This window comes from Acanthamoeba castellanii (genome assembly GCF_000313135.1).
Source record: "Acanthamoeba castellanii str. Neff unplaced genomic scaffold scf7180000084745, whole genome shotgun sequence".
In the NCBI taxonomy this organism is placed as follows: Eukaryota; Discosea; order Longamoebia; family Acanthamoebidae; genus Acanthamoeba; species Acanthamoeba castellanii.
In genome coordinates this window covers 189,055-209,489 of record NW_004457592.1, presented here as the reverse complement: position 1 = coordinate 209,489, position 20,435 = coordinate 189,055, and the positions used below count along the sequence as shown (strand labels likewise).

The 20,435-nt window shown below is 61.6% G+C and overlaps 7 protein-coding genes and 1 pseudogene across 7 annotated transcripts; 4 read left to right on the top strand and 4 right to left on the bottom strand.

The window, feature by feature from the left end:
- ACA1_182420 overlaps window positions 1–1,730 on the top strand; it is a 2,380-nt pseudogene extending 650 nt beyond the window's left edge.
- Window positions 1,731–2,062: 332 nt separating this feature from the next.
- On the top strand, window positions 2,063–3,391 carry ACA1_182410 (homeobox prox 1, putative; the record flags this gene model as incomplete). Its single annotated transcript, XM_004345833.1, has 7 exons — window positions 2,063–2,143; window positions 2,295–2,400; window positions 2,504–2,590; window positions 2,713–2,801; window positions 2,906–3,038; window positions 3,154–3,275; window positions 3,359–3,391. The coding sequence occupies 7 exons, from the start codon at window positions 2,063–2,065 to the stop codon at window positions 3,389–3,391; spliced, it is 651 nt and encodes a 216-aa protein (XP_004345883.1).
- Window positions 3,392–3,567: 176 nt separating this feature from the next.
- ACA1_182400 (uncharacterized protein) lies at window positions 3,568–5,409 on the bottom strand (the record flags this gene model as incomplete). The annotated part of the gene is made up of 8 exons (XM_004345832.1): window positions 3,568–3,756; window positions 3,877–4,082; window positions 4,267–4,336; window positions 4,477–4,528; window positions 4,618–4,675; window positions 4,819–4,950; window positions 5,164–5,225; window positions 5,306–5,409. 8 exons carry the CDS (start codon window positions 5,407–5,409, stop codon window positions 3,568–3,570), a joined length of 873 nt encoding a protein of 290 aa, XP_004345882.1.
- Window positions 5,410–5,860: 451 nt separating this feature from the next.
- On the bottom strand, window positions 5,861–6,265 carry ACA1_182390 (cytochrome b-like heme/steroid binding domain containing protein; the record flags this gene model as incomplete). The annotated part of the gene is made up of 1 exon (XM_004345831.1): window positions 5,861–6,265. One exon carries the CDS (start codon window positions 6,263–6,265, stop codon window positions 5,861–5,863), a length of 405 nt encoding a protein of 134 aa, XP_004345881.1.
- Window positions 6,266–6,838: 573 nt separating this feature from the next.
- Window positions 6,839–9,934, bottom strand: ACA1_182380 (transcription factor sii (tfiis), central domain containing protein; the record flags this gene model as incomplete). Its single annotated transcript, XM_004345830.1, has 10 exons — window positions 6,839–6,958; window positions 7,033–7,143; window positions 7,257–7,377; window positions 7,519–7,606; window positions 7,718–7,762; window positions 7,964–8,393; window positions 8,476–8,610; window positions 8,771–8,944; window positions 9,094–9,284; window positions 9,388–9,934. 10 exons carry the CDS (start codon window positions 9,932–9,934, stop codon window positions 6,839–6,841), a joined length of 1,962 nt encoding a protein of 653 aa, XP_004345880.1.
- Window positions 9,935–10,393: 459 nt separating this feature from the next.
- ACA1_182370 (osteoclaststimulating factor, putative) lies at window positions 10,394–11,427 on the top strand (the record flags this gene model as incomplete). Its single annotated transcript, XM_004345829.1, has 5 exons — window positions 10,394–10,406; window positions 10,517–10,660; window positions 10,797–10,915; window positions 11,110–11,224; window positions 11,375–11,427. The coding sequence occupies 5 exons, from the start codon at window positions 10,394–10,396 to the stop codon at window positions 11,425–11,427; spliced, it is 444 nt and encodes a 147-aa protein (XP_004345879.1).
- A 296-nt stretch (window positions 11,428–11,723) lies between these two features.
- On the bottom strand, window positions 11,724–13,656 carry ACA1_182360 (argininosuccinate lyase, putative; the record flags this gene model as incomplete). The annotated part of the gene is made up of 4 exons (XM_004345828.1): window positions 11,724–12,060; window positions 12,222–12,456; window positions 12,554–12,661; window positions 12,768–13,656. The coding sequence occupies 4 exons, from the start codon at window positions 13,654–13,656 to the stop codon at window positions 11,724–11,726; spliced, it is 1,569 nt and encodes a 522-aa protein (XP_004345878.1).
- Window positions 13,657–14,351: 695 nt separating this feature from the next.
- Window positions 14,352–20,159, top strand: ACA1_182350 (carbamoylphosphate synthase, large subunit; the record flags this gene model as incomplete). The annotated part of the gene is made up of 11 exons (XM_004345827.1): window positions 14,352–14,504; window positions 14,710–14,833; window positions 15,001–15,122; window positions 15,260–15,404; window positions 15,519–15,848; window positions 15,972–16,417; window positions 16,556–16,897; window positions 17,007–17,155; window positions 17,265–17,446; window positions 17,528–18,014; window positions 18,197–20,159. Coding segments are annotated over 11 exons (4,443 nt in total), but the record flags the coding sequence as incomplete, so codon positions are not given.
- Between the last annotated feature and the right edge of the window lie 276 nt (window positions 20,160–20,435).

The following is a 20,435-nucleotide window of genomic DNA, read 5'->3' as shown; positions in this document are numbered from 1 at the left end:
CGGCGGCGGCGGCAGCGCGGGTCCCTCGGGTCCTGCGGCGAGCGTGGTGGCGGGCGGGCGTCGGCTGGGCCAGCTCGCGTGGCGGTGGGAGGAGAGCCGCCACTACCTGATGCCCGCCCTGCTCTACCTCGTCAACGACAACCTCCTCTTCGCCATCCTCACCCTCATCGACCCCGCCACCTTCGAAATCCTCGGTCCCCCCCCTCCCTCCCTCGGCTTGCCTTGCCATGCCGGCCACCTCCCTTCCGCCACGTGGCTGCTGCTGCCGCTGCTCAGATCTGACCTCTTTGTCCGATCGGGGCGTTGGTTGGGTTGGGCGCGCCTGCAGGGAACATGCGCATCCTCACCACGTCCCTCTTCTACCGCCTGGTGTTCCGCCGCCGCCGCCACATGAACCAAGGTTTGCCCCTTTCTCCCGCGCCTTGTTTTTGTGGTGGTGTGTCGTGTGTGTGTCGTGTGTGCTGACCGAGAGTGGTGTTTGCAGTGCAATGGGCGTCGCTGGTACTCTTGTGCGTGGGCACCGCTACATCGCAGGTACACACGAGGCGATCCGCTGCCACCACCGCTGCCGCCGCTGTCGTTGACATGCGCCACCCCCTTCTAAACAACAACAAACGACAAACGACAAACGACAAACGACAAACGACAACTCCAACAACTCCAACACCAGCTGGTGACGTGCGGCGAGGAAATCATTTCGGCGATCCCCATCTCCGGTACGCGCCCACCGACGCGAGCCCGCGAAGGGGTTACGTGTGCGCACGTGAGGTGGCCCCTCACCGCCATCGTGTCTGCTGCTCCATAATGATTGCGCGTACCGTAATACGGTATTATTATGGATACCATACGTACCCTGCAGGGTTTCTGCTGGCGCTGCTCTACTGCTTCATCAGCGGATTCGCGGGCGTGTACCTCGAGTACCTCATGAAGCGGCCCACCGAGCAGTTCAACTCCTTCCACTTCCAGAACGTCCAGGTGCGCACTCTACTCTGCTCTACCCTTCCGCCCCACTGAGCGGCCCCCCCACTCTCATGCCACACATTATTTGGGGGGGGGGGTTCATCACAGCTGTACGCCTACGGTGTCCTACTCAACGCGGTCCCGCTCTACACCTACTACTACAAGGAGGTCAACAGCATGGGTGCGAAGCCTCCTCCCCCTCCTTCCCCCGCACCTTGCGGCCGGGCACGGGAGCTCACGCGAACGCGCGCCGCAACCGGTCCTGCAGGAATCATGATGCTCGCCGGGAGCGACGTCCTGACGGCCATCACCGGTACGTGCGTGCGCTCGGGCTTTCGTTTTACGGCCGATGACGGTCAACGCTCACTTGGGACCCCCCCACGTGGGCGAATGGATACTTCTGCGCAGTGCTGAATCACGCGCTCACGGGGCTGGTCATGGGTGCGATAGTCAAGTATCTGGACAACATCGCGCGCGTCTACGCCCACTCCATCAGCATGATCATCACCATCCTGGTCTCCTCCCTGTGGCTGAGCCGCGTGCCCTCCATCCAGCTGGTGCTCGGATCGGTCATCGTGCTCATCTCCCTCCACCTCTACCACCTGCCCCACGATGAGTACGCAGCCCTCAAAGCCCACCCGCGTGCCGACCACGACCGCGACCACGACCGCCACTCTGTGGTGGACTACGACATGACCGCCACCGCCGCGGCCGCCCACGGCCTGCCCGTGAAGCGCGAGGCCCTCGCGCCCGCCCTACACGACTTGTGAAGAATTTCATTGTTGTGGCTTCGCGGAATGGCCACAGGAAAACACCTCGAAAACAAAAAAAAGTAAGAAAATCCAGCAGCTCCCGAGGAAGGGAGAAGCCCGAGACCACACACGACACAGCATCGACAGCATGAGCGGCGGTGGGAAGAGATTTGAACGCAGACTACGTGCGCTGGGATACCCCCAATATGCCTCCTTCGACCCCTCCTGTATGCCCGCTCCCACCGATTTCTGTGTAGTGTTTCTATGCACCCTCACGAAGGGGCGCTTGGTGGTGGCGGAGGGCTGCAGCACTGAAGGAAGTGCAGGCGGTGGTGGTCTTCCTGGAGGACATGAAGGTGCGACACCTCAAGGTCGAGGATAGGAAGCCGCTGCGCCTTTTTGATGCCCAGTGGCCCTCGCGCTTCGCTCACGTACGCCGCCTACCCCACCACCACCACCACCCACTATTGCCGCTATTTGGCTGTCCCTCCTACACGGTGCGTCCAGCCGCTGCGGGCTCACACTGCCCCCACGTCGCGTGCTGTGTCGTGTGTGTCGTGTCGTGTGTCCCTCTACGCATAGTACCTGGGCGAGCTGGGGTGGACAGGCAGCGTGGATGCGGACGGCAACGAGGCGGCCATCGACTGGTTGGTGCGCTACGCGCTCAGCCTCGCCTACGACGACCACGGTACGTGGTGTAGCGGTGGGGGCAATTTTTATTTTTTGGCTCTCCTGGCGAGAGTGGTAGTAACCCGGGCACATGCGTGTGGTGGGCGGTGGGCGACACACAGCCGGCCTCTACAACGAGGCGGCGCAGGAGTACAAGCGCTCGCGAGAGCTCACCCACGCCATACAGCAGCTCAACAAGAACACCGACTGTACCTCGCCCATTCCTTCCCGTCTCGATCACATCGCTGCTTCAGCTGCGGCGGCTTATCGTGGCGGCCGGCGTGCAAAAGGCAGGCAAGTCTCATACGCGGTGCGTGCATCTGTGCTGCAGATACGTCTGAGGAGTTCCGCGAAGCCGTCTTGTCATTGGCTAACGTGCTGGGCCTGCCTCCGCACGAAGACACACTCGCCGTGCTCAAGGTAGCTGCCCCCCCCCCGCCCAAAGAGTGCTTTTCTCGTGAGTACCGACGCGCGATGTTTTCTTCCTTCTTCTTCTTCTTCTTCTCCCCTCCCTCCTCACGCAGGCCATCGCGCACCTGGTCCAGCGGCGATTCTCGGCCCCCGCCCTTGAGGAGGCACACCGGCAAGTGGGTGAAGACGCCCGTACCCACGAGAAGGGCGTACTCGAGAAGTTCCCCCTGGGCTTTTCCACGGGAGGTGCGTGCTCTGTTGCTGCTGCCCCGCCACGCGCACACTGGCGGGCGGTTCATGTGGTGGGCTTTATGGTTGCAACGCCGCCGCTAACCTTTTCCTGAACCGCACACGCCGGCAGACTCGGAGCTGGACAAGGCGGCCACGGTGCTGCGACTGCTGTACGTGGCCGACCTGCGGGAGCTGCAGAGCAAGATCAACCACCTCCTGGTCTCGGTCCAGAACTACACCGCCGATCCCAAGGTAGGCCGCCCTCCCTTCCCCTCCACTGAACATTCGCCGGCGCTGACCACCAGCGTGGTCGTCGCTACCATCGTGGCCGTCAGTCGGACGTGCGACTGGGCAAGGTGGGCTTCTAGTAGGGGGGATGCTTGTCGGCGCAGAATGACATCCACGCCCCATGATGGGGCGCATGACAGCGAGACAGCGCAAGCACACAGCTCGAGAAGAGAGGAAAGACTTTGTCTTCTTGTCTTCCGGTGCAAAAAAATGGAAGCAACGCACTGTACATCCGAATACTACGGGAGAGAGACTCTCACGAGGAGATGGAGGAGGAGGAGGAGGAGGCGAGATGGAGGAGCGGGTGGCAGCTGCCGTGCGGAAAGAGGGAGCAGGTCTGCAGGAGGGTGCCCAGGCCGATGGCAGTCGCGACGACCACCGCCTGCAGGCCCACCATGTGCACGCCCTGCTTCCACCAGGCCTCCAGGTCGATGCAGTAGAAGTTCTACGTCGTCGTCGTCGTCGTCATCGGCGTACATGCGTGGCGTGTGCGTCACCGCGAGCATGAGAGTCTGCGCCACCTCCCACTCGCTTGGCCACCCAAAGGCCAAGGGGCGGGGCGTACCTTGATGCCGCCGAGGACGAAAAGGATGACGGCCGCTGCGAGCAATAGCCCGAAGGAGTGGCCGTAGATGCCGGAGACGAAGGCGAGGGAGGAGAGGGGCGGCGAATAGGCGACGAGCGGGAGGGCGCCGATGACAAAGAAGCCGAGCCCCGTCACCAGTCCGCTCAGGTGCGGCGGCAGCCCGCTGTACGGCAGGATCCCCAGCTCTGCAGTCGCCAGCCACCCACAAGCGCACGACCACCACCACCACATGACCTTTTTAACACACAAGCCCACGCCTCACCGTGTGTCGTGTGTGTCGTTGGTCGTGTGACTCGCCCGTGTGTGTCGTGTGTCGTGCGTGTCGTGTGTGTCGTGTCGACCGTCATCGGCGGAGGAGACGTGGGATACCTTCGGCCATCATGATGTCGAGGAAGAGCTCCTGGTTTTTGCTCAGCAACCGGATCACCGTTTCAGCGTCCTACGTGGCCAATGATGAGGATGCGATGAGACGGGCGTCACGAATGTAGGTGTGGACGTAAACGTACGTTGTTGGCCAAAATTGGAGAGGGAAAGAGAGGGGGGGGGTATGCGTGCCTCTTTGTTCATGCCCTTGGTGACGTAGAGCTCCACCATCTCCTTCTGCTCGCCCTCCAGGTAGTTCTCGCATTCCCTGGGAACCCACCACCGCCACCGCCACCGCCATCAGAGCCGCGGCCCCATGTGGGAGAGTGCGAAGGCCCGGGTCGGGGAACGGGGTACCATTTCTCGCGCTCTCGTTCGTTCTCCCCGAACGTCTTTTCGGCCTGCCTGTTGGCATCTTCTCACGACACACACACACACACACACACACACACACGAGACAGACACAGGACACACACGACACGCGGTGTTCAGACGTCGGTGGTGGGCCGTACTATGCAGAGAGCAGAAGGAGCCGACGTAGCGGGTGGGAGGCTGTACAGTCGAGAAAGCCGAGCGTGATGGCGAGGCCCAGGAGGGTGAGGAGGCAGAAGGGCAGCGCAAACTGAGGGCCGACGTCCGGAGCACCCAGCGCCTCCAGCCCGGTGGCCAGCACGCAGCAGAATATCACCCCTTGCGCACGCACGCACGCACGCACGCGCGCGCACACATACGCATGCGTGGGTCGTGTGGTGCAGCACAAGCAGCACCGCAGCACCACAGATATAAAAATGTTCGGTAGAAATGGGCCGGCGTCAGGCGCGCGTGCTTGCCCGAGGGGTGGTTCTTCGCGCAAGTGCGGGTCATGGGAGGCGGGTCCTCGCCCAACGCAGGGCGGGTCCGTACCTTGGTTGCCGCCCTTGACGGCCACCTCCACAAACTTGCGCAACTCGGTGGGAAACGCGTGGCTGCCACGTCGACCACGACCACACCAGAAGAAAATCGGGTCAGGGACCTGCGAATTGAGGGCGATGTCGATGCGGGGCACCTTTTGTGGCCACGCTCGCATATGGTGGGGGCACTCCCAGTCGAGTGGACCAGGCGCGACTCTTCCCTGTTGTTCTGGGCGAAGGCCGCACGGGCCACCTCCATCTTGGGCCGCCTCATTGTCCCCGCACTGCTGCTCATCTTTTGTTTTTATCTTTGTATTGTTTATTTTATTTTTTATTGCGCAAACGGCGTATTTTCTTTGTTTGGCGATCAGCAGATTGAGTAGGGAGGGACAGGCTGAGGCACAGTTTTATGCGCACGCCACCCCAAGGGGCGCCACCCCACAACACCACGCCCGGCGGTCGTGTCCTGCTGCAGCCTCGCCCCGTGCCCGTGATGCACGACCCACGCGTTGGCTGCTCGAGTGGAGGCCTGCCTGTGCTGGCCGTCGATGGGCGCTGCGTCTGGCCGTCTGGCCGAGAACACGAGCGCAGAGGCCTCTCTTGTGGCGTCGCTCGGCGGAGATGGCGTCTCAAACCCAGTAGTAGTAGGCGGGTGAAGTGGCTTCGTTTTCGTTGGTCGATGCAAGAGTTCAGTCGTCCGATGGTGCCGCTCACATGAGGAGGCAGAAGGATTCAGAGCCTTCGAGTACGCCGATCTTGTATTGTCGCCAGCTATTCTGGGCGGTCCTAGAGTGGAAGGAGAAGTCGCGCGTAGCATCGCCTCCCGCTCGTCGTAGGAGGGGCTTGGCACCGGCAGGATGGAGGGCGAGGAAGGCCGTGACATCGTACACGTCGTTCCCCACAATGAGCCAGCAGGACTCCTCCGAGTTGTGGGTTGCCACCTCCTCCTTGGAGAAGACCCGCTTGCGTAGTGGGGCTGGTGTCTTCTTGGCGGGGCCATCCATGTTCGAGGCGAGATTGATCGAGAGGGGAGAGGTCATCGACGCATCCGTGGGCAGAGGAGGCGACGGGGAGAGCGGGTCAGAGTCGACCATGACCAGAGCTCGTGCGTACATCAATCGCGGAGGAAGGACCGATTGCGCAATCGGTGGCCCCGTAGAGGAAGAAGATCGACGAGTGCCGATGTCGCTGCAAGCGCTGTCGGGTGGGCTTGCGGTCGTGCAACAAGGAGACGCGAGGGGTCGGGCACGGAGGGCAGCAAGAGAAGAAGAAAGAAAAGGCGACTTCCCCCACCGGCGAACGACACGGGAAGGGGGCGGGGTTTCTGTGGGAAGGGAAACGCCTGTTCTCTTCTTTTGTTTCTTTTGTGTGGGCACGAGCAACGCGACTGACCCAAAACTTGAAACCACTCCGAGAAACTCCCGAAAATGTGGGGGGGGTCATTCTCGTTGACTTTTCTCTTCCATGTCCTCTATTTGTGGGCCACATTTCGTTGAGTTTGCGCACCAAAATAACATGTTCTCTCCGATTGTAATCAAATATACCAGCCCAACCCCATCACTCTGGCAGCTTGCCCTGGGTTTCACCCACACAGCAAGGCGCCAAATGTTGTGTTCTGTCTCAAGGTGTATGTATAAAAGATAGCAAAACCTGGGCGAACCCGTGAAAGAGACTTGCTGGCGGCCTCCTCATGGCCTTTGGACGAAGTCTTTGTCTGTCACCACCACCATGAGGAGCTTGTCCTGCTCCAGGCGCAGCATGTCCCGGAAGTGCACATCGTCCGACGTGATGGGCACCACGTACATCTCCTGCTCATCCCCCAACACGATCAGCCGGCCAGTCGGCAGCAAGAAGACACAAAAGACAACTACAACAAACGCACCTTGACCGTGCCCGGCAGGTTGATGACCACGCCTGCTCGACTCTTGGTTCCAAAATAGTGGAGCATGGCGATGTAGGCCACAGACGACGCCTCATCGGCCGGCTCCAGCACCTACACCCCGCCAGAACAAGAGGAAACGAGTCGGTCACTGGCAGACACTCGTCGCTGTGTGCTGTGTCGCGTTTGGGAATAGAGGTGATTGAAAAATTGGGGGGGGGGCGTACGAAGAGGGAGAGGGTCCTGTGGCGCGACCCAGCCGAGAGGCCGGCGACGTATTTGGACAGCTTGGAGAGGTTCACGCGGCCTTGCACCTGCAGCTCCTCCGGCAGCAGGTGCTGCATGGAACTGCACGAGGAGAGGCGGCGGGGGAAGAGGGGAGAATGGGGCTGAATCAGTCGGCTGACCGGCACAACACGCTCGCGTTGACCACCTCGCGCACACGAAGGTGGTACGCTGTTGCTGGTGGTGCTGCTGGGGATGGCGTACGCTGTGTGCGGTCCGGCCAGATGGTGGGCGAGCACGTCACACTTCTCCATGTTTGCTTTCACCAAGGAGCCTCGCCAGATGGGGCCGCCTGCAGAAGCAACAACAATAAGGGCACCGCACATCACATGTGAGCGAGCGACACCGACACCACCTGGTGCGGCCGAGCCAGTGTGTGTCGTGTGCGTAAGAAGCGGCGTACCGGGCACGTGCTCCTTGGGTGGCTGGGCGGCTTTAGCGGGTGGCGCTGGCCGTAGCGGAGAGGCCACGCCGGAGAGGGAAGACGCAGAGGAGGAAGGATGTGAGACGGAAGAGGAAGAGACTGCGGAGGCGCCGGTTTCATGTACACGAGAGGCAGAGCCGATGAAAGAAGAAGATGATGACGACGATGATGAGGAGGATGAAGAAGAGGCGGCAACGGGCGAATGTAGGCTGCTGGCGGTGGCACTGGCAAGCATGTCCACTTCGTTGAGGGGTCCGCTGACGTCGACGTTGATGTCGATCATGGGCTCCTCGTCTTCGCCTTCGTGGCCGCCGTAACTCGCTGCGCCGATTCCCTCGTCCATTCGGTTGTCGTCCTCCCGATTCCCGTTCTCTTCTCGCGCCGACCGCACGCCGGTCGGTCGCGTGGGCGACAGGCGCGCTCTCTTGCGCGCTTGCGGCACCGGCGGCGCGTCGCCCGATGGGGAGGCCGAAGGCGCAGTGTTGCCGGCCGCTGCTGCTGCGACGGCGGAGAGAAGGGGAGAAAACAACGGCGCGGCAGCGTGGGCGGGCGTCGGCGCCTCCAGGGCGAGCGGAGAGGCGGGAACGCCGGCGTTCAGGATCTCCTCGCCCTTGTGTGTCTTCTTCACGATCGGTCCGGGCTCCTCCGTGATCATCTGCGTGTGCGCGTACACACCACACACCCATGCACGACGTCAGCCAACGAGAATGAGGGGGGGGGAGGTGAGTAAAGCGTACGACGTTTTCGTGGAAGTACTTCTCGGCGCGCTGCTTGCGCCACTCGGCGAGCTCGGTGGGCGCCAGCTCCTTGGAGGTCTTCTTGCACAGCTCCGCCGGCGCCATCTCCCCCGACAGTACGCTCTCCCGCAGCTCCTGTGTGACGGTGGCATAGGGGGGGGGGTAAATTAAATTGTGGATAAGAAAAATCCATAAGCGACACTTCAACCCCGCGCGATCAGCAATGGCAGCGCATGCGGCGTTCGACCAAGGGTAGGAGGAGTGCAAGCGTGGCTGCTGGGGGTGATGGCCGTACCTGGTTGCGCTCGTCCTTGAGGTTGAAGAGGAGGGTGCGGAACTTGGCCTTGTAGGCGGAGCTGGTCTGCAGCTCGAACATGCGCCACATCTCCGTTTCGATTCCTTCGGCCAGCGCCTGCACCGCCGCCGCATCCACGACCGACCTCTCGTTCTCCGCCGTCGCCGGCCGTGGCTGCCACATACGCGCACACGCACAGTACATCGATCAGTGTATGCGCGCACACGCGTATTTGGATCCATGCGAGCGCGCAAGCTTCTGGGCAGCCGACGCCGAATGATAGAGGGACGGTGGACGTGGGTGGATGAGGGAAAGATAGTTACCATGGAGAGGGCCTCTGCGAGGGAGGCCACCACGCGCTCTCGCACTGCTCTCGTCGTCTCGTCGCAGCCCCGGTAGCGATTGCCCGGGGCACCGTCCGTGGTCTCCTCCTCCTCCTCCTCCTCGCGCCTCTCATCGTCGTCCTCCTCGTCGTCGTCGCCCCGGTATATCCGTTTTCGCTTCACCCCATTGCCTGTGCCCACGCACCACGCACCGCGCACCACGTAGGTCGGTTGGAATGGATCCTTTTGGCTAACACCGCACGACACGCACGACACGCACGGCACGGCACGCACCTTCTCGTGGGGGCAGTGCGCCGTTGCTGGCTCGTCGCTTGCGGGCAGGCTGGTACTCCTGGTCCTCTTCGTCCGCGGCGCCGCTGCCGCCGTGTTGCGGCTGCTCCTGCTGCACCGCTTCGTCGTCCTTCGCCTCTTCCTCCCCTTCGCCCTCGTCGCCTTCGCCGTCGTCGTCGTCTGCTCGCTGCTGCCGCCGCCGCCGCTGCTGCAGGGCGGCCTCCCACTCGTCGTGGTCGACCTGGTCGGTGTCGGGGTCGTACCAGGGGGTCCTGACGTAGGCCTCGTCCTCGTTCCACTCGTCGCTGTCGTCGTCGGAGAAGAGAGGCTCGTCGTCGCCCTGCGAGTCGGCTGCGTCCTCGTAGTCCTGATCGTCGTCGTTGATTCGCTGCTGCAGCCGCGTCGGTGGTGCCCCAGCGGCGCTGCCCCTCTTGCGCCGCCGCTCAGAGCAGAAGGGGCACACGTACTTCTCCATTCGACGCCCCTGTGCTGCCGAGATGTTGACGCATTTGCCGTGAAACCACTCGTCGCATTCATCGCACGCGATCATGAAGCCATTCTCGTGCGATTTTCTACAAATACAGTAGGCCTGGGTCCTGCCCTCTCGAGTGCTGCCACGCGTGGTCGGCCTGCCGGGCTGCTCATCTCGTGCAGCAGCCAATGCTGATGAGCGCGTTGTTCGGCTCTCCCCTCCTTCCTCGCTAATTTGAGCTTTCGTAGGACCCCCTCTCTTCATCTCGAGACTGATGAGGGCAGTCCCGTGGGCAGCACCGCGTCTCTTCAACGTTGGCCACCAACGTCTGTGCTGTTTGCTGGATTGGATTTGGGGGGGAGGCGGGTGGGACCTTCTTTCTCTGCTCGTCGACACAAAGTCTTGCCACGTCATCTGCCTTCTTAGAGTGAAAATTCATTTTGGTCGGTGTATGAGGGGAGCCCAACAACACATCGACAACCAAATCTTGCAGGAGCGAGACGCCGAGGGCAGCGAACACAAGACCAACCGCTACAGATGGCCGAATACGGTACGTGGCAGGGTCGGCAGAGCAAAATCGCTCGGTTACTGCGGCCTTTGCCCCCCCCCTACACTTTTCTGTTCTACTTGGCTCATCTCTCTGTCGTTGTTGCCGAGTAGAAGCGCAACTTAGGGCAGCGGCACAGAGGGGCAACACGTCGCTTCTCAGCCAGCTCGTGAAGGAGCAGAAGGGCCTCAATCTCAACGCCACCGACGGCCTCGGCAACACGGCCCTGCACTACTCGGCGCATCACGACCACCCCGGTAACTCCCGCTTGCCGCCATTGATTTGGCCCATTTTTGCTCTGTCGCTCGCCACCAATTTCTGTTTTAATTTGTTCTTCTCTTGTGGATGTGGCCGGCGTGGCCTAAACTTTCTTTCTTGTTCGGATGTATGAAGAAACCTTGGAGCTCCTCCTCGAGGCCGGAGCCGACGCCAACAAGCAGAACAACGCCGGTGACACGCCCCTGCACAAGGCCGTGGCCAAGACGTCCATCCCCTGCATCAAGGCTCTCATCGTATGCACGCCTCCTCCTTCTCGCGTTCTTGCGTTTATCATGGCTCTCTCGCTCGCTCTCTCTCTCTCTCTCTCCCTCTTTCGAAGGTCTGCGAGTTGCGATCACGCCAGCTCGAGGGCGGCGTGTGATCGCACATGGGCGGAACTCGCGCGCTCACCAACTGATGACTCTCTTCGACCCATCGATCAATCCAGGAGCACGGCGCCAATCCCAAGACGGAGAACAGGGAAAGGAAGACGCCAGAGAGGATGGCCAAGACCAAGGAAGTGAAGGACATCATGAAGAAGGCTCGCACCACGTCTGTTCCCGGTGCGTTGCACGCCTTCTCCGGCGAACATGTGTGTGATGGCGGCGCATGATCATGCCCCTGATCGCCCGAAAAAGCGACCACTACCTTCTTTTGGCCGAGCTCTCATGACTCGTGTGGTCTAATTATTATCCATCGTCGTCGTCATGCAGTGATCGAGGTCGACAAGGACATGTTGGCCGATGAGGGCGACTTCGACGACTAGACCAATGGAGCGAGTTCGGCGTGGCGCGAGCTGGTGCGACATTCGTGTACAATATTCGCTCCTGCCCCCCCCCCTTCAAGGGAGCCGCCTACCGCTGCTCGTCGCGTCACTTCGTCGCTTGCTTGTAACTCAAAAAGAAAAGAGATAAAGGACAGACTGCAATGCTGTGTTTCGATCGAACAACTGTGTCTTCTTCATCATCTTCTGAAACGAGCAGTGAAAGAACTGGCACAACAACCTACGTGGGGCGTGTTGTTGTTGTTGTTGTCGTCGTCGTTGTTGTTGGGGTGTTCGTCTTAGTGGCTGGTGGGCCTGTACTTCTGGATCAGCTTGACGAGGTCGTCCTTGTTGTGCACGACCTTGGCAGCCTCGGAGGCGAGGCTGCGAGAGGCGTCGTACGCGCGCTTGACCCTGGTCTGGTCGGTCTGCAGCACGTGCCTGTGTTCGCCGAGCTTGGCGGTGTAGGTGTCGATGATGTGCGAGACCGACGAGGGCGAGGTGGCGCCCAGCGAGGTGTAGGTCTTCATCACGTGCGTGGGGTTCAGCACGGCGAGCACCTCACTCTCGGGCGCCTTGATGTCCCACTTCTTGAGGTGCTCGAAGCAGAACTGGGTGTTGGAGAAGTTCTCGTTCCTGCGGTAGAGATCACCCACGAGCGATCTGGTGGTGGCGGTGGTGGAGGTGGTGGTCAGCTTCAGGCGTGAGTCGTGACGATCTCGAGAATGTCGTCAAAAGTTAAGCGACCAACGCTTGATGATGACGACGACAACGAAGATGAGGTGGGCTGTCCTTACCCAACAATGTCGTGAGCACGACGGAAGGGCACGTCGTGCTTGGCGACGAGGTAGTTGGCGAGCTCGGTGGCGTTGGCGAAGTTGCCCCAGCTGAGCTCCTCCATCCTCTTCAGGTTGATGGTGGTCGAGTTGATCAGAGGGGGCACCACCTGGACGGCCTTGTTCATGAGCTCCATGGTGGCCACGAGGAGCTCCTTGTCCTCGTGGAAGTCCCTGTTGTAACCGCTGGGCAGACCTGAGCGGGGCAAGCGTTAGCTTGTGGCTGCTCAGCCCCATAAGCCTTAGCCGCTGCCGCTGGTGGTGGCCAACATGTTGGCAGTGTGGGCGCGTACCCTTCATCATGGTGCAGGCAGCCGTCAGGTAACCAATGGCGCGGCCACCGCGGCCGCGCAGAAGCTCGAGCGCGCCGGGGTTCTTCTTCTGCGGCATCATCGAGCTGCCTGTAGGGGCGTGTCGTCGTGTGTGAGAATTGGTAAGTTGCTAGCACACGAGTGATTGGGCATGAGCGGAGAGTGGGGGTGGGGGGTGGGGGGGGGGTGTGCTGACCCATGGCGAAGCCGTCGTCGAGGGTGAGGGTGCGGAACTCGTAGGACGACCAGAGGATGAACTCCTCGGCGAGGCGGGACATGGTGACTTGGAGGATGGTGGCGGCGGAGAGGGACTCGAGCATGAAGTCGCGCGAGGAGGTGGCGTCCATGCCGTGGAGGTGCACCTCCTGGAAGCCCATGAGGTCGGTGGTGAGCTGGCGGTCGATGGGGAACGAGGTGCCCGCGATGGCGCCCGAGCCCAGGGGGTTCTGGTCGGTGGTGTCGTAGGCGGCCTTCAGGCGCTGGAGGTCGCGGAGGAGCACGCCGGCGTAGTGGGTGAGCCAGTAGGCCACCGACACGGGCTGGGCGTGCTGGACGTGGGTGTAGGAGACCATCACGTCGTCCTTGTGGGCCTCGGCCTTCTTGAGCAGGGCCTCGACGGCATCGACCACGCGACTGCGGAGCTCGAGCAGACGGCGCCTGGCGTAGAGCTTCGAGTCGAGCACGACCTGGTCGTTACGCGAGCGGCAGGTGTGCATGCGACCGCCGACGTCCATGCCCAGGGCGTCGATGACCATCTTCTCGGCGTTCATGTGGACGTCCTCCTGCGAGGGGATCCACTGCCAGCGGCCCTCGATCCAGTCCTGCTGGAGCTTGTAGAGGGTGTCAAGGATGGCGGCGGCGTTGTTGGCCGGGATGATACCCTGGCTGCCCAGCATGGCCACGTGCGCCATCGAGCCCCACAGGTCCTCGGCCACCAGGTGGCTGTCGACGGTGATCGACTCGGTCCACGCGAGGATGCTGCTGTCGATGTCCTTCGAGAAACGACCGCCCCACATCTTGGTGGACTTCTTCTCCATATCCATCTCCACCGGCTGGGTCGTGTGGAGGGTCCTGGCTCCCGCCATCCTCAATCCTACATCATCAGTATCAACATCATCATCATCGTCAGTATCGTCATCATCATCGCACGATGGCGTTACATAGAGGCCAGCGGTTGCGCGTTAGCCCGGGCCAGAAAAGTGGCGGAGGAGGGAAATTACCGGATGCGGCGGCGGAGGTACGGGGGAGAGCTCGAACACAGCTGGCGGTAGCACGACGCATGTTGAAGATTGATTGAATTCGAATCTACAAAGTAGACTGCGGTGGGTGAGAGGTGCGGAGGGCGAGGGAGCGAGAAGAAGGCAGGAGGCTGGCGTGGTCTTGCCGCCCCCAAAGGCCAACGACCGGTCTTCAAAAAAAGGGGGTGAGGGATTGGGGCAGCGCCACGCGTTTGGCGGAACATCACCCTTAAGGGAAGGTGATCCCACCTCCATCGGCGACGTGGCGCTGCCTCGATCCCTGCGAGGAGGTGCCAAGTTCCAGAACATGGCCCCCGTTCGGATCAGGGGGGGGGGCAAGCTGGGTTCTGGTCCAACTCCCGGAGGTCCACTTTCTGCTCTTACTCTACACTCGTGCTTGTAGAACACAAGCCTCCACACACACACCGAAGAAGACCACAGCTACAAACATCCATGAGCATTAGGAGTACATCCTTCCTACACTCGCTCTTTCTTGCGTTGACTGACTGACGGCCTTTTCTTTTCCTGCGGCTCCGCCAGGCTTTGGTGTGGGTAAGGGTCGCTTGGCCGCGCGTACCGCTGCGGCTGCGGCCGGTCGCAGCAGCACGCTGGCGCCCTCGTCGCTCCTGCGTGAAGTGGGTCGCGTGCCCCTTCGCGCCTTGAGCACCCGCCGGGAGGATGTCGAGCGCGAGGATGTACGAACACCCCGCTCGTTAACTACAACTACTACAACAACAACCACTACTACTCCTACTCCTACTCCTACTTTCTTGAAACTTGTTTCCCTCCCTTGCGGTGTAGTGTGTGGTGTGTAGGAACTGTATCGTATCTAGTACGATCCTGTGGCCCACTGACCCCGTTTCTCCTCCTCCTCCTCCTCCTCCTCCTTTTCCCCCACAGGCCTACCTCGTACTCAGCGATGGAACCTTCTTCCGGGGCAAGTCCTTTGGTGCGCGCGCCCCCGTGGCCGGCGAGATCGTCTTCAACACCGGCATGGTGGGCTACCCCGAGTCCATGACCGACCGTACGTGTTAACCCCCCTCGAAAACACCCAAGTGGCTCTATGCTGTTGTACTTGTGGTTGTTGTTGTTGTGGTTGTTGTTGTTGTTGTTGTTGTTGTTGTTGTTGTTGTTGTTGTTGTTGGAGGGGCGGAGGAAAACTCACTTTGCTCGTTCTCTCCCCCCATCCAGCCAGCTACCGAGGCCAGATCCTCACGTGCACCTACCCCCTCATCGGCAACTACGGTGTCCCCAACCCCGCGACCAGGGATGAGCTCGGCCTGGCCAAGTTCTTCGAGTCAGAGCACATCCAGGTACGCTACAACCCCCCCCCACACCCCCACTATACGTGGGCGCTACGCGAAGGAGTCGAGTCGGGCTTGTCGTGACTCACGGTTGTTGTTGTTGTTGTTCTCTTCCCTTGCACGCGTGTGTGTGTGCGGTGCACCAGGTGGCCGGTCTGGTGGTGCAGGAGGTCAGCTCGACCTACAGCCACTGGAATGCCCACTTCTCGCTCCAGGAGTGGCTGCGGGGAGAGGGCATCCCCGCCATCGAGGGCATCGACACCCGCGCCGTCACCAAGAAGATCCGCTCCGGTACGCACTGTCCAGACACGGGGGGGGGAAACAGTGAAGTGAAGTGAATTGAACGTCTGCCACGTCGACGCTTCTGACGCGCGCGCGCACGCGACTGTCGCCCATGTACGACAGAGGGCGCCGTGCCGGCCAAGATCGTGTTCGACAGGGACATCCCGCTGCAGAACATCTACGAGCGCAACCTCGTCGCCGAGGTCTCCATCAAGGAGCCCAAGGTCTACGGCAACGGTCCGCTCAAGATCATCGCCGTGGACTGCGGCATGAAGCACAACATCATCAGGTCCCTCGTGGGCAAGGGCACGACCGTGAAGGTGGTCCCCTGGAACTACGACTACACCAAGGAGCTCCAGGAGGAGTACCACGGCCTCTTCATCTCCAACGGCCCCGGCGACCCCTCCAAGCTCACCGCCACCATCGAGCACCTCCGCCAGGCCATGGACGTCGGTAACGCACCACACACGTTTTTCTTCTTCTTTTTATTCTTTTTCTTTCACTTTTCATTTGATTGTTGGTCTGGGGCATCGTGAGACTCACACACAACGCGTGCTGTTGCTGTTGTTGTTGCAGGCAAGCCCATTTTCGGTATCTGCCTGGGCAACCAGCTGCTCGCGCACGCCGCCGGTGGCAGGACCTACAAGCTGCCCTTCGGCAACCGTGGCCAGAACCAGCCCGTCGTGGACCAGATCACCGACCTGGCCTACATCACGCCCCAGAACCACGGCTTCGCGGTGGACCCCACCTCGCTGCCCCACAACTGGAAGCCCTACTTCACCAACGCCACCGACGGCAGTAACGAGGGCATCCTGTGCACCAACAAGCCCTTCAGCTCGGTGCAGTTCCACCCCGAGGCCAAGGGCGGCCCCTACGATACCGCGTTCCTCTTCGACAAGTTCCTCGGCCAGGTCAAGGACTTTGCCGACAACAAGACCGTTTCGTTGTCGGCCAACCTGCGCGCTTCCCACCCCATCAAGAAGGTCGTCGTGCTCGGCTCCGGCGGACTTCAGATCGGCCAGGTACGCCTTCTTCTTCTTCTTCTTCTTCTTCTTCTTCTTCTTCATCTGATGATGGTGAATCGCGGCTTTGCAGCCAATCAATCGCAACCCGACTGACCGACTGACTGACGCGTATGTGGTGACGTGGCACAACAAAAGGCTGGTGAGTTCGACTACTCGGGCTCGCAGGCCATCAAGGCCTTCAAGGAGGAGGGCGTCAAGACGGTGCTCATCAACCCCAACATCGCCACGGTCCAGACGGCCAAGGGCCTCGCCGACTCGGTCTACTTCCTCCCCGTCACGCCCTACTTCGTGGAGCAGGTCATCAAGAAGGAGTCCCCCGACGGCATCGCCCTCTCGTTCGGCGGTCAGACCGCCCTCAACTGCGGTGTCCACCTCTACCACACCAAGGTTCTCGAAAAGTACGGCGTCAAGGTGATGGGCACCCCCGTCAAGTCCATCATCGACACCGAGGACAGGGAGCTCTTCGCCCAGCGTTTGGTACGGTCGTTGTCGTTGTCGTCGTCGTCATCGCGTCGTCGTAGGCTGCTGCTGCTGCGTCAACGTGCGGACGGGTGAGTTCTGAACGCGTTTTGTTTTTCATTTGCAGAACGAGATCAACATCCCCAGCGCACCCAGCGTCGCCTGCGACACCCTCGGCCAGGCCCATGCGGCTGCCAACAACATCGGGTTCCCCGTCATCGTCCGTTCCGCCTACTCGCTCGGCGGCCTCGGCTCCGGCTTTGCCAACAACCCTGCGTACCTCCTCCACCCCCTCGTCTCGCCTCGCCATGCCCCCCCCCTTAACCTCATGCTGGCTTAACTTCTCACTTTTCATTCTCTCGTCATCGTCGCCGTCGCCATGCAGCGAGCTGGAGAGCATCGTCGTCAAGGCCCTGGGCTCCTCGCCGCAGGTCCTCGTCGAGAAGTCCATGAAGGGCTGGAAGGAGGTCGAGTACGAGGTGGTGCGCGACAGCAAGGGCAACGCCATCACCGTCTGTAACATGGAGAACTTCGACCCCATGGGCATCCACACCGGCGAGTCGATCGGTACCTTTTCTCGTTCTTCTTCGTTTTTCTCTTTTTCGCACACGCACTGCTGACGAACTCCCCCCGCGCCATACGGCACAGTCGTGGCTCCCTCGCAGACGATGAGCAACGAGGAGTACCACAAGCTGCGCTCGGCGGCGATCAAGGTGGTGAGCCACCTGGGCATCGTGGGCGAGTGCAACATCCAGTACAGCTTGGACCCCAAGTCGGAGAACTACGCCGTGATCGAGGTGAACGCCCGGTTGTCCCGCTCGTCGGCCCTGGCCAGCAAGGCCACCGGCTACCCGCTGGCCTACATCGCCGCCAAGCTCGCGCTCGGCGCCGAGCTGCCCGACCTCAAGAACGCCGTCACCAAGGAGACGACGGCCTGCTTCGAGCCCTCGCTCGACTACCTCGTGGTCAAGATGCCCCGCTGGGATCTGAGCAAGTTCTCGCGCGTCGACTGGCGCATCGGCTCCAGCATGAAGTCCGTCGGCGAGGTCATGTCCATCGCCCGCTGCTTCGAGGAGGGCCTCCAGAAGGCCATCCGCATGGTCGACGTCGGCAACAAGGGCTTCGAGGCCAAGAAGTACGTGTTGTCTCACCCCCCTCTCCCTCTCCCTCTCCCTCTCCCGAGGGCTCTTTTTCGTTCTTTCTTCTTCTTTTTCGTTTTTTGTTCTTTTACTCTCTTCCGGCCAATCATTGATCACACACACGCTAACCACACCATGGATTGGTGCAAACACAATTTATTCACACACAATTGTGCAGGTGGGTGACCGCGTCGGACGAGGCGCTCCACCAGGAGCTGACGGAGCCCACGAGCCAGCGCATCTTTGCCCTGTCGGCGGCGCTGAGGCGTGGCTTCACGGTGCAGCAGCTGCACGACCTGACCAAGATCGACCACTGGTTCCTGGACAAGCTCAACCGGCTGCACAACACGGAGAAGACGGTGCGCGCCTACAAGAAGGACACGCTGCCCGTGGAGCTGCTGCGGGATGCCAAGGAGCAGGGCTTCTCGGACGTGCAGCTGGGCGAGTTCCTGGGCTGCGGCCACATGGAGGTGCGCGAGCTGAGGAAGGCCAACGGCGTGGTCCCGGCGGTGAAGCAGATCGACACGCTGGCGGCCGAGTTCCCGGCCAAGACCAACTACCTGTACACGACGTACAACGGCACGCACAGCGACACGCAGCAGGAGGGCGGCGCGGTGATGGTGCTGGGCAGCGGCGTGTACCGCATCGGCTCGTCGGTCGAGTTCGACTACGGCGCCGTGGAGTGCATCCGCGAGCTGCGGCGCCTGGGCAAGAAGACGATCATGGTCAACTACAACCCGGAGACGGTGTCGACCGACTACGACGAGTCGGACAAGCTCTACTTTGAGGAGCTCACGCTCGAGCGCGTGCTGGACATCTACGACCGGGAGAAGCCCGCGGGCGTGGTGGTGTCGGTGGGCGGGCAGCAGCCGCAGAACATCGCGCTGGCGCTGCACAAGGCCGGCGTCAAGATCCTGGGCACGAGCCCGCTGTCGATCGACGCGGCCGAGGACCGCTCGCAGTTCTCGGCGCTGCTGGACCGGATCCACGTGAAGCAGCCCGAGTGGAACCAGCTGAGCAGCTTCGCCGAGGCCAAGGCCTTTGCGCGCAAGGTGGGCTACCCGTGCCTGGTGCGCCCGTCGTACGTGCTCTCGGGCGCGGCGATGAAGATCGTCAACAACGACCAGCAGATGGAGGAGTTCCTCGCGGCCGCCGTCGACGTGTCGCCCGACTACCCGGTGGTCATCTCCAAGTTTGTCACGGGCGCGCGCGAGGTCGAGTGCGACGCCGTGGCCAACAAGGGCACCCTGGTCAACTGGGCCATCTCGGAGCACATCGAGGACGCCGGCGTGCACTCGGGCGACGCCACGTCGGTGCTGCCGGCCATCTCCATTCCGGACAACATCCAGGCGCAGATCAAGAGCATCTCGGAGAAGATCACCCGCGAGCTCCAGGTCTCGGGCCCCGTCAACATCCAGTACCTGGTCAAGGGCGACGAGGTGCTCGTCATCGAGTGCAACCTGCGCGCCTCGCGCTCCTTCCCGTTCGTGTCCAAGGTGCTCGGCATCGACTTCCTCCGCACGGCCACGCGCATCTTCATGGGCGAGGACGTGCCCGTCGACCCGCGCTGCCACAACAAGGTGCCCCACTACGGCGTCAAGGCGCCCATGTTCTCCTTCCAGCGCCTCCTGGGCGCCGACCCGATCCTGGGCGTCGAGATGGCCTCCACGGGCGAGGTGGCCTGCTTCGGCAAGACCCCCGAGGAGGCCTTCCTCAAGGCCGTGCTCTCGTCCAACTTCAAGTGGCCCGAGAGGAAGACCGCCCTCTTCGCCAACATCACCCCCGAGTTCGCCCTCCAGGCCAAGGACCTCCACCGCGCCGGCTACACCTTCCTCGCCACCCCCGAGAGCGCCGACCTCCTCGCCCGCGAGGGCGTGCCCGTCACCACCGTCCCGCTCCAGGGCGACTCGGGCTCGGCCATGGCCCACGTCCAGAACAAGGACGTCGACTTTGTCGTCACCTTCCCCAACCACACCGACGACGAGTTCTACCCGCTCCGCCGCAAGACCGTCGACTTTGGCGTCTCGCTCGTCACCGACCCCAAGGTCGCCGGCATGGTCGCACGCTCCCTCGCCCAGATCCACGACCTCGCCGGCCTCACCCCCGCGGCCCACGAGACCTACCTCCGCAACACCCTCTAAGTCGTCTTCTTCTTCTTCTCTACCCTGCCTACCTGCCTACCTAACCCCCCCCCCCAGCAAGTGATGTAGAGATCTCGTCTCTTGTGTTGGGAACCCCAAAACAAACAAAGGGTTGTTGCCTCATTTCGCACCTTCTCTTCAACACCCACGACTTCCAGCAAGTTGGGCGAGTAGATACCAAAAATGAGTTTCCTGCAATTTTCCCCTAAGCTTTCCCGTTTCTCTAGGAAAAGGAGAAATAAATGGTAAAGAAACTACCATCTCCGGAGTCCAGCC